The 14,946-nt window shown below is 36.6% G+C and overlaps 1 protein-coding gene across 1 annotated transcript; it reads right to left on the bottom strand.

The window, feature by feature from the left end:
• Positions 1–2,003: 2,003 nt before the first annotated feature.
• On the bottom strand, positions 2,004–2,948 carry LOC105870538 (olfactory receptor 13D1). Its single transcript, XM_076008427.1, has 2 exons — positions 2,414–2,948; positions 2,004–2,221 (listed from the first exon to the last, which is right to left on the bottom strand). Exons 1-2 carry the CDS (start codon positions 2,946–2,948, stop codon positions 2,004–2,006), a joined length of 753 nt encoding a protein of 250 aa, XP_075864542.1.
• Between the last annotated feature and the right edge of the window lie 11,998 nt (positions 2,949–14,946).

Raw genomic sequence — 14,946 nt, 5'->3', positions numbered from 1 at the left:
GTTAACACATAAAAGATTCAGGAGAACCTGGAAAGAAAAGAGAGTAGCTTGGGAATGTATAGAATATAGTCCTTTAATTACTGGCTTAGGGTTTCTACCAGTTATGTAGTCAGAAAAGGGAAGAAATTTATATATGGATATATTCCAGGGTAAAATGTATAATGCCTTATATAATGTCTTATATATTTATTCTACATCGAATCCCTATTTATTAATTATTATTTGTCTAGTGTAGATCTATGTACCAGCGATATATAGCAATGAACAAAGAAAAGTCCCTGCCTTCATGAGCTTTTGGTGGACAAAATAGACAATAAAACCATCAAAAGATAAAATATAAAGCAGTTTAAGGGAGTGAAGTGCTGTGGGGGAAAAAAAAAGCAGGTTAAGGCTTTTCTAAAGAAAAGACATTAGACATGTGTGCAAAGACCTGTTTGAAATGACAGAAGCAAGATCTAGGGAAGGAGTATCCCAGGTAGAGGAATAGCAAGTGTAAAGGCTTTGGCATTTTTGAGAAACAGCAAAAAGACAGTGGAACTAGAGTCTAATGGACATGGTAAGGCAGTAATGAGGTTGAAGACATAGGTCGACCTTTAGACCGTGGTAAGGTGTTTGTTTTTTATTTTGTACTATAGATTAATAGATTATTTATTTTAATTTTTTTGTCAAAGTTTGAGTTCAGTACAGTCTAGGAATTATTTTTCTGTGTAACTTAATTAAGTGGACCCTGCTTGGTCTATTACAATTATGGTTCTGGTGCTTAGAATGAAAAAAATTGGATATGCAACACCTTTTAAGGAAATTCTTCTTAAATAAGCTTATTACTAGTTATGTGTATTAATATGTAACACAGTCATAATAGCCATAAACTTTCAAATTACAATGTCTATTAAATACTAAAAAAGTTATGTAAAAAAGCAAAATGCAATGATCCAAAGTATGAACATATTCATTGAAACACAGAGAAAAATGGCAAAAAGTCCATAACATAACTTTGATGAAAAATACAAGAATAAAAAATTAGGAATATGTACATGCTCCTCAGAAATAATTGCAGAGAAGACTGGGGTGCCTAAAATAATGGAGAACAGAGGTTAGATTATTATAATTTAGTTATTATAAGTAAAGAGAACTCTTAAACCCTGGTGAATTTGGAATTACTCAACATTTTATGCCTTATAATTTTATTTGCCTTAAAAATACAAGTGTATGGAGGGGGAGGTGAGGCAAGGAAATATATCTGTTATGATTTATTTGCTTGGAAGTGGTAACATCCAACTCAGATTGTGTTTTGTCATAAAATGCTAATTTGACTCATTAATGAAATGTACAATGGTAAATCCGTCTTTAACCATAGTTGGATTCAGGAGTTGAAGGGACATCATCAGGCACACTATCTCAGCTCTCTTTTCATTCTCATGCCTTCCCCACATATTGGCAAAGATGCTCATGGGAAGCCCTGAGTCCACATTCTACCAATAAGGAGACCCTTTCAGAAAGAGAGTCTCTTTCTGACACTAAGTCTTGGGATTGAGTCTGATTGGCATGGCCCAGATCATTTGCTACATTATACCAATCACTATGACTACAGGAATAGACATCCCTCCTTTTTTATTTGCAAAGCTTGTTCCATACTTACCCCTATATCCAGATGGTTGGGACTGACAAAAGAATATATAGAGAGGGCAAGAAATCAGAATAAAATAGAGAAAAGAGGTGAGAGTGAAGGAAATATGTGAGGGGTTATGGGGTAGAGGGATTCATCTTGATGAAAAGCATCATAACATTTTGTGGGCAAATTAGCATATTTCCTTACAGCTGGAAACCCAGTAGATAAGATGCTATTTAAGGTTTACATGGCATAAATACCCTATGTTGAAAAGAAGGAGAATCTCATATTTGGTTTTACAAACAGGTAAGCTCTCATGACAGGTTCTGCAATACCCAAATACAAAAGATAAGATCTTTTCCCCTATTTGAGGATATCTCAGGCTTATGCTCTTTCATGGTTTTAATAAATGAAAGTGTCTGCTGAGGATTTTCTTCACAGATTCTTTTACTTCCTTATTTCTCAGGCTGTAGATGATGGGGTTCAACATTGGAGTTACCACTCCATAAGACAACCCAATGATCTCATCAGATGTTTTTGTGTACTTTGACTTGGGCTTCATGTACATAAAAAGAGCTGAACCATAGAATAAGATGACCACAGTCAGGTGGGCTGAACAGGTAGAAAAGGCTTTCTTTCTTCCCTCAGCAGAATTAATTCTCAGGATGGAAGAGAGGATGAACACATAGGAGACAAAAATTAACAGTAGAGGAATCACCAGTAAAACAATACTTGCCACTGTCATGACGAACACATTCATGGAGATATCTGAACATATGAGTTTAAGAAGAGCCAGGATCTCACAGGTCAGATGATCGATGATGTTATTTCCACAGAAAGGCAACACCATTGTCAGGACTGTTTGAACTAGAGAATTCAGACAGCCTATGATCCAAGACCATGCAGCCATTTGCACATATAACACCCTGTTCATGATGATGGGATACCTCAGTGGGTTGCAGATGGCCACATACCGGTCATAGGCCATCACAGCCAGGAGGACACACTCCGTGGAGCCCAAGCCAAGGGAAGCAGCCATTTGCAGAGCACAACCAATGAAAGAGATGGATTTTCTCTCAGACATAAACATAAGAAGCATTGGAGGAATGGATGATGATGTGTAACAGATATCCAAGAATGAGAGGTTTCCAAGGAAGAAGTACATGGGGGTGTGAAGACGGGAATCCAAGATGATGATGATAATGAGGAGGCTATTTCCCAGGAGGATTATCAGATACATGATGAGACAGAGCACAAACAGAAAAAGCTGGAGTTCTGGGTATTGGGAAAGCCCCACCAGAAAGAATTCAGTCACTTCAGAGTAATTTCCTGTCTCCATGTGTCCATGTTACCTGTGTGGTTTAGGAAAGGACATGATTCAGTAAAATTTAAATATTTGATGTAGATTTCCATTACAGCTTTACTTCCAATGTTGTGTTTGATTCTCATGTTACTCCTTGTAATCCAAAGGGCAGGGATGCTATGCTAATTTTATTGATGATTAAGAAAGGCATTGAGAAATCCTCCATTTTTGGAATACACAGCAGCACAGTCAAAGCTACCAGTACTACAGGTATTGTTCTGGGAAGTGTTAAAATTTAGAAACAGATAACTTTCAAATCTAGATAAATATTTTGAAATTAGAGCTGTTTTTTTTTTAATTAAGCTGTCTTCTATTTAAGAGATTATATAAACCAAGCACCATATCCCTTAAACTGGATATAACTTTGTTAAGTTGCTTAACTTTGCCTGAGTCTCACATAGTTCATAGTAAATGTGGAAGGAGCAAGAACTGTTTGTTATGGTATAATTAGATTTAAATTAGATAAAATGTTATGTGCCCAGAATAGATGTTTCCAACATGGCATATATATGATATTAATATATATTTACTTTTTTTTTTTTTTTTAATTTTTTTAATTTTTTTTTTTTTTTTTGAGACAGAGTCTCACTTTTGTTGCCCAGGCTAGAGTGGTGCCGTGGTGTCAGCCTAGCTCACAGCAACCTCAAACTCCTGGGCTCAAGTAATCCTGCTGCCTCAGCCTCCCGAGTAGCTGGGACTACAGGCATGCGCCACCATGCCCGGCTAATTTTTTGTATATATATTTTTAGTTGGTCAATTAATTTCTTTCTATTTTTAGTAGAGATGGGGTCTCGCTCAGGATGGTTTCGAACTCCCAACCTCGAGCAATCCGCCCGCCTCGGCCTCCCAGAGTGCTAGGATTACAGGCGTGAGCCACCGCGCCCGGCTATATTTACTTTATATATATAGTGATGTTAAATATATATTTATATATACATACATTTTGAGTTATATAGTATAATGTTTAGATTTACCTGTATCAAAAGGAGAAAAAAAGATTTTGCTTTCTAAAGGTAAGGGGTTTAAAATTTGAAACCACAATTGACAGACTGAACATTTTTGGTCCCAGTGGATCATCTAACTGCTTCTCTTTCAAAAACCTGTTATGAGTCTGAGAACCACTGGAGGATTGTTCTAGAAGCTTCCAGGGATTAAGGAGTCTAGGCCTCACCATATATAGCTTTTTTCTAGGGCCTGGGATTCTCCCTTCTCAAGTGTAGTACTATTCCCATTTTACAAAGTAGAAAACAGAGACAGAAGTTTGAGTAACTTTCTCAAGGTCATACAGAGAAATAAATACAAAACCCAGCCCTCTTAACCACTGTACTCTGTCATACATTACTACACAGATTATAAGCAAGAGGAGATTATAAAAACGAATTTTCTGCTGTGTTACACTGTGATAGCAAACATCACTTATTTGTGATCCTAATCATATGCAATGTGATGTGGAACTCTAAAGACTGGATCATTTATTTTTTCCTTTAGCCTTTGGAATGTTGTCTGCTCAGTTTCCTATGTGTAGAAGATGGTTTCACAATTATACAAAGTAGCATGATCAAGAATAATGATACGAAAGTCCTTACAATCACCTTTTCCTTTATCAATCACATATTTAGAATCCCTAGCCCCCTCTTCATTTTGCAAATCTACATATAGTTTAGAGTCTTTAATGATCCTTCTTGCATTAACTGCCTTTTCTAGCCCAATTGATTGTTCCAATTGAGAAACTTGTACCATTAGCACCACATCATTGAAAACTCACTATGCTCCATTTGTTTCATGTTCATTGTATTAATACATCTAAGCATTGTGTTCAGATAGCTACGTATTGTGTCAAGATGTCTTATATAAAGGGCTGTGTCTCATACATTTTTATACTATTGCTGTAGTAACTGTATTTACTGGGCTCTCATTTAGAAGGACAATATTTCTTACTGAGCTTATTCTGACCCCACAACCACACTTTTGCTTTGGTCTTTTCCTATCCAGAAACCTTGAAGACAAGATGAAATCTTACTCTTTGGCTAGTCACAGATGGCAGCCCTCTTAGCACTCTAGTAGGGAGAGGAAGAGGCAAGTTCTTTCCTCTCCATTTCTTTCCATATCCTTTGTCCTCTCCTCAGAGAGTACTAAACAGTGATTTGGGGGGGGGGGAGGTTAAAAAAGAGATGATGACACAAATTGTTAATATATTGGAAAATATTCCCTTTGTCCTGTACCCTCTTTTCTTGCCTCTATTTACATTGGCATGTGGACTTGTTTCCACAAAGGAGTCAGCTAAGGTAGCCATTTTAATTCGATCCAGCACAGCTGTTCTGAAGTAAAAAACAGGAGGAAGGAGTGAAGAGGTGGAGAAGAAACACATTCAAACTGCTATAGAAAGAGCATTAAAGTTAGCACTTGTATCCTGGGAGGTGGGAATGTTGAGGAGAAAAAGATGAAGGAAGAATGGCTACCTTTCTTTCTGTTCAGAAAAGATCCCAGGTAAAGAAGGATATATTTCAGAATTTAGATCAAAACAAGAGAAATGAAAACAGTAACTTCACCAAAAACACTCAACCCATTATATGGGCCTATCTTAACCTTTTCAGTTACCTTTCTCCTATTTATACCATCTCTCCACCCATTGTGGTGTTAAGAGAGGAGTTATTAGGGAGGTTTTGTTTTCCCATGATCTCCCTCAGCCTCCCCACAGAAGACATCCTAATAGAAGAATACAATTTATGGAAAAATAAAATGGGGCTGCTATGTCGCTTCAAGTAAAGTCCTCTAGCTCACCCTGCAATCACATTGTCACCCCTGGGTCCTTCTAATCCTGGAGCCACCACTGACACCCCACATGCTCTGCAATGACCATGCTGAGTTTCTTTCTGTCTCCCCTTAACACTGCACTCCTTCATCTTTATGCATTTGTACATGGTGTCTCTCAAGCTGAAAAGGGCTGCTCCTAACTTAGCTACTGCATTTTCTAGGAAAGCTTTTTCACCTACTATTGTGAGGAGGATGCCCTTTCTATGTGCTGTCACAGGAGCACTCTGTGCTTACCTCTCTCATAGAAATTTTCATTTATTCAGCACAAACTATGTCACATATACTATGTTAGGTAATAGGGATCCTAATTGAGATCTTGACTTTCAAAATGGGCACTGGAAGCAGAATGCTTATGATAGTTATTTTATACTTTCAAGAAACAATTCTTGTGCTGTGTAATAAATTTCAATATTAAAAAGTTACAGAACATTTTATAAAAAGATTTTAGCAAAAAAATAGCTTTGTTATTCCACACTTATTTATGAAGGTATATGCAAAAATAATAAAGTATATCTAAACTGTCTACTGAAGTGGCATAATTTATTTCAAGAATTGATACAATTCCATGTTAATATTTAAAAATCTATCAGCATATTATTAATATACTAAAGAAATAGGCAAAAACCAAAATAAAACATATGGTCATCTAACAAGATGCCAAAGATCATTTGGGAAAATGACATCATTCACTCTTGGTAAAACCTCTGAGTAATGTAGCTATAGGAGGATACATAATTGAGGTGATAAATATCATCTCTCTCAATTCATTCTGCAGCATAATTCAAAATGGTGAAACTTTGGAAGTTTTTCCCTTAAAGTTGGCAAAGCTTGTGTTAGTACTATTACTGGTTAACATTTTTTCTCCCAGTATGATCCAACCAATAGAATAGAATAAAGGAAATGAATGCATTGCATGCATGTCCTGTCATGTTTAAAATTTAATCACGATGTAAATAGTTGCTGCAATTTTTTCCTCCAGGTTGCTGGAATTCTGGTTTGTGGTGGTGGGTTATAATATACACATGAGAAGAAATAACTTAACATGTTATACAACCAATAAAAATTGTACTCTTGGAGAAGAATAAATGAAAAAAGTGCCCATGATGCAATGTTATGTTAAAAAAGTATGCTTATAACAATATAAATGATCACAATTTTGTATATATGTGACTGAAAGAAGCCTCACCAAAATATTAACTAGTTTTCTCTGGAATGTAGAATTTTGGGGGGTCATTAGTTTCCTTTGCTTTTCCTCATTATCTTTAAAGAATGTATATTAATTTTCTAATTATAAAAATAAATAATATTTTAAATTTTCTTTTGAAAGAAACAATAGCAAGAATTTGCAGAATTCAGAATTTTAGCCCCAGTTTTCACTAAAACACAAGCATGAGTGGGAATAGTTATTGTAAAGGGAAATTGGAGAGGGGCTTTCTGTTGATTTATGACATAGACTGATTTAATGCCATTTAAAGTTCTGACTTTAAGAAATCAGCTTCACAAATATATCCATCCTGAGCAGACACACTGACACAGTCCCAAGTCTTGCAGTAGGATTCTGGAGCTCACCACTTAGAATGTGGGCAAGGTGGGCACGTAGATGGGACTACGAGGCACCCAACTGTATCGACAGTAAAAGATAAGGCAGAGGGGATGCCCATGGTGGGGATGGGGAATGGGAGTAATGGTAATACTATTACCTCAGCTTCTTTATTTCTTCCAAAAAAGGTAACGTTTTAGTTTCTTGGTGCTCTGTTTTTTGTCTGTATCTCTCCAAAGTGTTTAGATTGATGCTCATTGTTGGGTATCACCTATAGAAGAAAAGCACACTCTGCTTGAGGACTATGGATCATGAAATATTCACCTTTCTTCCCATGTTTACCAATAGCAAAGAGTAGTAATTTAATGGTAAAGCATATATACTTACACAGATTTTCTGATTTTAACCCAAAGAAACTCTTGACACAGGCTATGCCTCACTCTCCTCAGAAGGAAATTAAATGCACTAAGTATTGCATCCTATCTCCTGCTTCATTGAGTTTCCCTTACTGTTTATAAAACAACTTTTTTTATAATATCCAATGTTCCTGGTGCTAGATCTCCAGTGCTTGTCCAAATAAATAACACCACGAGCCCCAACAGAACTAATAATGAGCAATAGTTCTCTGTTTAGAGTAAGGCATCTTCTCTTCTTCCCACATGATTTTGAGAATTATTCTAGGTTTTCTCACTCACATTTCTGTTTAGTAACCAAGAACGTTTCTTTGTTGTTGGAAGTTTCAGTGAGCCCTGGGCTCACTGCTGGGATTGATTCACCCAATTGTCTTCATGCTCCGACCATCTCTATGCCAGAATGCAATATAGCTCTGAGTCCATAGGGCTATGCCAGAATGCAATATAGCTCTGAGTCTCTGGCAGCCTACTGCGCCCCAATCCATGTACTTGTTTGTTCCTTTTGACTTTTGATAAAGTAAAGAGAAGTATTGTGTTTAGCTGGAGAGTATAGATTTCATTCTTGGCTCTTTGGCATATTAGCTATACAAACTTTGAACAAAACACTTGGTGTTTCCAAGCATGATACATCTTGTAGAATGGAGTAACAGTACATATTTATAGGATTGTGAGGATTAACATAACATATCTGAAACTTTTGGCTCTGACTGAGTGCACAAAATATGTTAGTTTAAGCTGACTCCCTATGCTGATATGCCTTCATTTCCCCTGATAAGAAGTGACTATATGTGTGTTTGTGTGTGCGTGTGTGTGTGTATTCAGTCAGAATTGTGTAAGCTGGACCAGTTGAGTCCAGCTCAATATATAAATGTATAATATACCTCCATGGTATTTCTTCACCCACTTATTCTTTATATTGTTCATGGTCTTATTCAGCACCTTAAAATAAAATAAATTGTCCATAATTCCCTGTTCCCATTTACCATTTTGTTTCTGGAAATACCTCTTTCCAAGTTTGCCCTAATGCTCCCTTTTCAAGCATCTGTATAGGATCCTCATCGTCTCCGGTTACAATAAAATACCATGACTTAGTAGGACTTCAGTTTTCGAAATAAGAAAGCATTCTTTCTTCTTTTTCATCAGTGTTTCACTAACTTCTTGTGTTCATACACTGAAGTCTCTGTAGCTGCTGCCCCTCAGTCAGTTGACTTCTTAGCTTTCTTTAAGCTATAGTCATATTCTAGAACCCACAGCCCAAAACCCCACCATTACAAGCAACTGTTAGTGTAATGGTGTCATGGAAGAGATAAACAACAAAACCTTCAGTCTCAACAGAAAGTCATGCCATACGTTTGTATCCAATAGTAGATCAATGAGTTGCATAAGTACTTTCCTTCCTCTGAGCCCTAATATTTCCAGAGGATCTGCCAGTTGCTCTGGCAGCCAATTTAAATCCTCCTTTATTTTCTTTTAAGAGACTCTGTAATCCCAGAAGTGATTTAAAGTTGAATCCTTAAGTAATGTAGAAGGTAGTAACTTTTAAATACATTCAAAATCATGTCTCAAAGACCTGATTATACCTAACTTATTAAACAGTAATTTTCTTTCTTCTTCAAATTATTAATTCCCTGATTATATAAAAATACATATTTAATATAGAAAATTCAAGAAATTCAGAAAAATCCAAAAGAGAAAATGAAAGTCATTTATAAATAATATTTTATGTTTTTATGCATAAGCTACATTTACATGCTTGAGAGCACAGTGTATTTCTTGATTCATTACCTACTTTTTATAATTAACAATATATGAGGGGCCTTCAAAAAGTTCATGAAAAATATGTATTATGAAAAAACTATGCATGGACTTCAAAATTTTTATGCTCCAAAATAAACTTGTACTAACTTGTTATAACATCTGAACAGGATCTAATGTGAAGCATGAAGAAGGATAAGGCAATTTGAAAAGAGCCCTTATCAGAATAACATGGATTTTGCTAAAATTGAAGCCAGAACAAACATTGAAGTGTTGGTAAAGCTTGGGTGGAAAATTGGTGAAATCATTGATGCTTATGAAGAGTTTATTCCCCAAGGAAATCAGCAATTTACAAATATATAAGTCATTTCAAGGAGGGATAAGAAGATATTGAAGATAAAGCCTGCAGTGGCAGGCCAATCATATCAGTTTGCTAAGAAAAACTTAATTTTGTTTGTGCCCTAATTGAAGAGGACCAATGAATAACAGAAGAAATAATAGCTGACATCATAGACATCTCAATTGGTCCAGCTTACACAATTCTGACTGAAAAATTAAAGTTGAGCAAACTTTCCACTTAATGGGTTCCAAAACCGTTGTCCAGATGGTTTTGGCTGTCCAGATCAGCTGCAGATAAGAGCAGAGCTTTCAATGGAAATTTTCAATAAGTGGGATCAAGATCCTGAAGCATTTCTTTGAAGAATTGTAACAGGAGATGGACCATGGCTTTCCCAGTACAATCCTGAGGACTAAACACAACAGAAGCAGTGGCTCCCAAGAGGTGGAATTGGTCCATTTAAAGCAAAGGCAGATCAGTCAAGCAAAGGTCATGGCAACAGTTTTTTGGGGGGATGCTCAAAGCATTTTGCTTGTTGACTTTCTGGAGGACCAAATAACAATAACATCTGCTTATTATGAGAGTGTTTTGAAAAATTTAGCCAAAGCTTTTGCAGAAAAACACCCAGGAAAGCTTCAATAGAGAGTCGTTCTCCACCTTGACAATGCTCCTGCTTATTCCTCTCATTAAACAAGGGCAATTTTGTAAAGAGTTTCAAAAGAAAAGCATTAGACATTCACCTTACAGTTCTGATTTGGCTCCTTCTGACTTCTTTTTGTTTCCTAATCTTAAAAAATCTGTATAGGGCACCCATTTTTCTTCAGTTAACAATGTAAAAATGACTGCATCGACGTGGTTAATTTCTCAGGACCCTCAGTTGTTTAGGGATGAACTAATTGGCTAGTATCATCACTTACAAAAGTGTTTTGAACTTGATGGAGCTTGTGTTATTTTTTGTTTTTATCTTTTAATTCCATTTTTCCATGAACTTTTTGAAGTCCCCTTGGGTTGTATGTATTTTCCCATGTTCTTTTTAAGGCATTTATATAGGATGTCATAATATTTCTAAATGGAAAATAGGACAAATACTTACATGTAACAAGTCAAGATAGTTTTCTGCTGGATTCTCAGAAATTTTTCACTTTTCTTTGCCTTTTCGAGGGTAATGACAATATTGGAGGACTGGGATCAGAGATTCTCTTCACTTTATCTTCTCTAAGAGTAAAGGCCAATATCCATTATCAGAAATTCTTATAATGCCTTTTTATAAAGTGTAAAATGAGTATAATGTACCTGTTTTCTTAGAGGATACAGTAGACATAGGGGCATAGTAACCAAAGCTGTGGATACACAGCCTCAGGGGAATGGACCACTCACTCCTGCCATGGCTTCTAGCTGGCTCCTCTGACTCCACCTACCTTCTGTACTTGCTGGCTTTTGAGTCTGTCATGCCACTGCCAGGTTTTATATTTTAATTCCATCCACTTATATTCTTCTAGCACCTCTGAAATTGTGTAGGCCTTAGTTAGGAGAATATTCATAATTCTTTTCACATTTTTAAGATCCACATATGTACCAGGCCATTTGCTAAATTTTGATACTACCAAATAAATTTGATGTCCACTTAGTGTAGTAGGGCTATACAAAAACAAAAAAAGACTCTAATTATTTTTTAATTGATGTAGATATAGATAACTTTAATGAGATATAATTTATATACTGTACAATTCACTCATTTAAGGTGTGCAATCCAATGCTTTATTATATAGATTCAGAATTGTGCAAATGTCACCACAATTTTCAAACATTTTCATCACTCAAAAAGGAACTCCCCACCCCTTAGCTATCACTCCCCAATATTCTCATTACCCATTTCCCCTACCAGGTTTAAGTAACTAATCATTTGCTTTCTCTCTGTTTCTATATATTTGTCTATTCTGGGCATTTCCTACAAATGGCATCATATAATGTGTAGTCTTTTGTGACTGTCTTCTTTCACTCAGCATAATGCTTTCAAGATTTATCTATGTTGTAGCATGTATCAGTATTTCATTCCTTTATATGGCCAAGTAATATTCAATTGCATGAATATACCACATTTTGTTTATCCATTCATCAGTTAATAGACCTTTGGAGCTATTATGAATGATGCTGCTATGAACATTTGTGTACAAATCCTTGAGTGGACATTATGCTTTCATGTCTCTTGGGTATATACCTAGGAGTAGAATTGCTGGGTCAAATGGTTAACCTATGTTAAACTTTTTGTGAAACTGTCAGATTGTTTTTCCAATGTGACTATACCATTTTACACTCCCACCAACAGTGTATACAAAGGTTCTTTCTTCACATTATTCCTAACACTAAAAAAAGGCTCTAACTCTTGATGATTCAGGCACTGGCAATGTTCCAAAAGAGCATGTTGCAGTAAAAATATTTCCGAAGTTACTTTTGGAAAGTGGAATTTGCCTCAAGTACTGATGTTTGTTTTAGCAGGTTGTAATTCAGCAGGACTCAGATTTCAACCTTGTCTTCTTTGAGGTGGGCAGCAACTGAAATCTCTGTTTAAATCCTTTAGCCTTAACTCCACTTACGTGTAATTTAGAGTTCAGCTAGCTAGTATTTGGGCAGAGTTTACACAGAAATTTGAGGCTCCCATTCTCTGGTTTTCTCTTCTGAATTTCTAAACTCTGTCCTCTGTTGCTTCAAGTAAGTAAGATTGAAATTGTCTACCTGAATTTTAGTTACCCTCTACTGTTGCTGACTGAGTCCTTCCCTTATCTTAAAACCGCAAAAAACAAAACTCATCCAGTGACATTCCTTCTTGAAAATATTGACTTCCCCCATCCAGTTTCTGGATGCTTTGGCCACTTTTGGTCACTTCAGGAAGGTGTATGTATATATGTATGCATGTATGTATGTATATAAATTTTTATTTATTGTGGTAAAAGCATTTAACATGGTAATATGAGATCTACTCCCAAGTGTACAATTCAGTATCGTTAAACCATGGTTAACACTATGCACTATGTTGTACAACAGATATCTAGAATTTATTCATCTTTTGTAACAGAAACTTTATATGTGTTGAAGAGCAACTCTTCATCTTGTTATATGCAGGAGGGTTGGTCCAAATTTTATTTCCACATCTTTGTTATAAGTGAAATAAGCCAAACGCTTTGTTTTCTTATATTGTTTTTATCTGGCTAGGAAATACAAATAAGTAGATTGGGCAGATTTCTCCCTATTTTTTTTTTTTTTTTTTTTGCAAAAAAACCCCCTAACTAACATGAGGACTGTCTGTTCCTTGACAGTTTGGTAAACTCATATGTAAAACCATCTGGCTCTGAGAACTGCTGAATTTCAATAGAGGTTAATGAAAATCCAGGTGTATTTTTTCTCATCCAAGTTACTATGACTCTTGAATTCTATTCATAGATATCCGTTGGGGTTAAGAACCACTGCTCTGGAGAATATACTTAGGAAAGGAATTGCTAAGTCAGATGTTGTACATATATTCATCCATTTTTATACTTTTTTCTTTTTCATTTATTATAAAAGTATTTTTGTTCATTTGTTGATTTGGGGGTATATATTTATCTTTACTAATTCCCCAAATTTGTACGTTAAATGGAGATGCATAATGCAATGCATTTCCATTTCACCACATTCTTGCCAGTACTTAATCCTGACCAATTTTTAAATTTTTACTGATCTTGTCTGGTCAGGTTGGAGAAGCATTCTGTAATCCTCTCAAGACATTTTGTATCGTTTGAAGGGTGGTGGAAATTATATGGCGTGAACGTAGGAAACGCTCTGCCTGAGATATTTCTAGTTGGTTTTGGCGAGATTAAGTTCATACAAATATGCAGAAAGAAGCAGGATGGGTGGAGCCGATGTGAGCCCACAGTACAGTGAGGGCAGTAACTGCATATAAACTCTACATGGTTTTAAATTGTTGGTGCATCCCTTTGCAGGTACTTTCAGGAGTCCTTTGTAAACACGGCTGAAGGAATCATATTTTCCAGTATATTCGAAGGCCACTAGATGGTGGCATAGACTAGCTTTTTCTTCGTCCTTTTGTCAGGGTGGCAGTCTGCCCTCGGTTCTTGGTGTGCTCTTGGCTGAAGAATGACCAGACACACCAAAGTGTTAAGTCTAGACTATTATCCTGGTCCTCTGACTCCTTGCTTGGAAAAATCACTAGCAGGGCCAACGCCACGGAATAGCTTCAGGCAGGAAGCAGTTTCACAGGAGCAGCTTTTTATGATAGAATAAAACGGGGTCTGCTGTCTCCATGAGTGGGGAGAGACTGGCTGGTTGACTCACTGGCTCGCTCACTCGCCTGCTTGACCTCCCTCTCTCTGAATTCTCAGATTGTTTCCTTATATTTGCCCAGTGTGGGGAGGGAGAGGGCCCTCCGGAGGTGTGGGATGTTAGCGAATGATCCACAGGTGCCCTCAAAATGCCACCTGCATATAGGAGATCCCTCTCCGGAAGCTGGGGACAGTGGCAAGTGAACCACAATGCAGATTCAAGCTAATGGGAAAATAATTACCCTTAGGTTACTCAAGGTCACTTTTCTAAATCCTGTCACGCCTGGGCTGGGGAATTCCCAGATTGTTAAAGCATTCCCTCCTTCCTCTGGGTGCAGCAGTTGCTCCAGATAAAATGAAGGGAGGAGAAACACCAAAATGGAGCGCCCAGCCTTATCCTTCTTCCCAGGTGGAACAATTGCTGGATACAGCACCAAAGCAGGGAACCCCTGTCCGGAGAAGAGCCGGAGATCATACCTGTCTACCTAACACCTCCTTTGCGAACATACCTGTAAGTGAAATTGTGAGATCGACTTTACCGGCTTTGCTTATTTGTTCCCCAAAATATTAACTCATACTCCTATTGGCAATTAATTACATTTCATTTCACCATATTCTTGTCAATACTTGTGATGTCATACTTTAATATTTGACTATTTAACTATTTTGGGAGGTATGAAATGCCTTATTTAAAATTTCTTTCAAAAATTTTTTATTTCTCTGATTACTTGTGATGTGATCATCTTTTATATTATTGATATTGGGGTTCCTTTTCATTGCACAATTTGCCTCTTTTTTG

Source organism: Microcebus murinus, chromosome 12 (assembly GCF_040939455.1).
Source record: "Microcebus murinus isolate Inina chromosome 12, M.murinus_Inina_mat1.0, whole genome shotgun sequence".
Lineage (NCBI taxonomy): Eukaryota > Metazoa > Chordata > Mammalia > Primates > Cheirogaleidae > Microcebus > Microcebus murinus.
The sequence above is the reverse complement of the archived record's forward strand: the minus strand, read 5'-3'. Positions and strand labels throughout refer to the sequence as shown.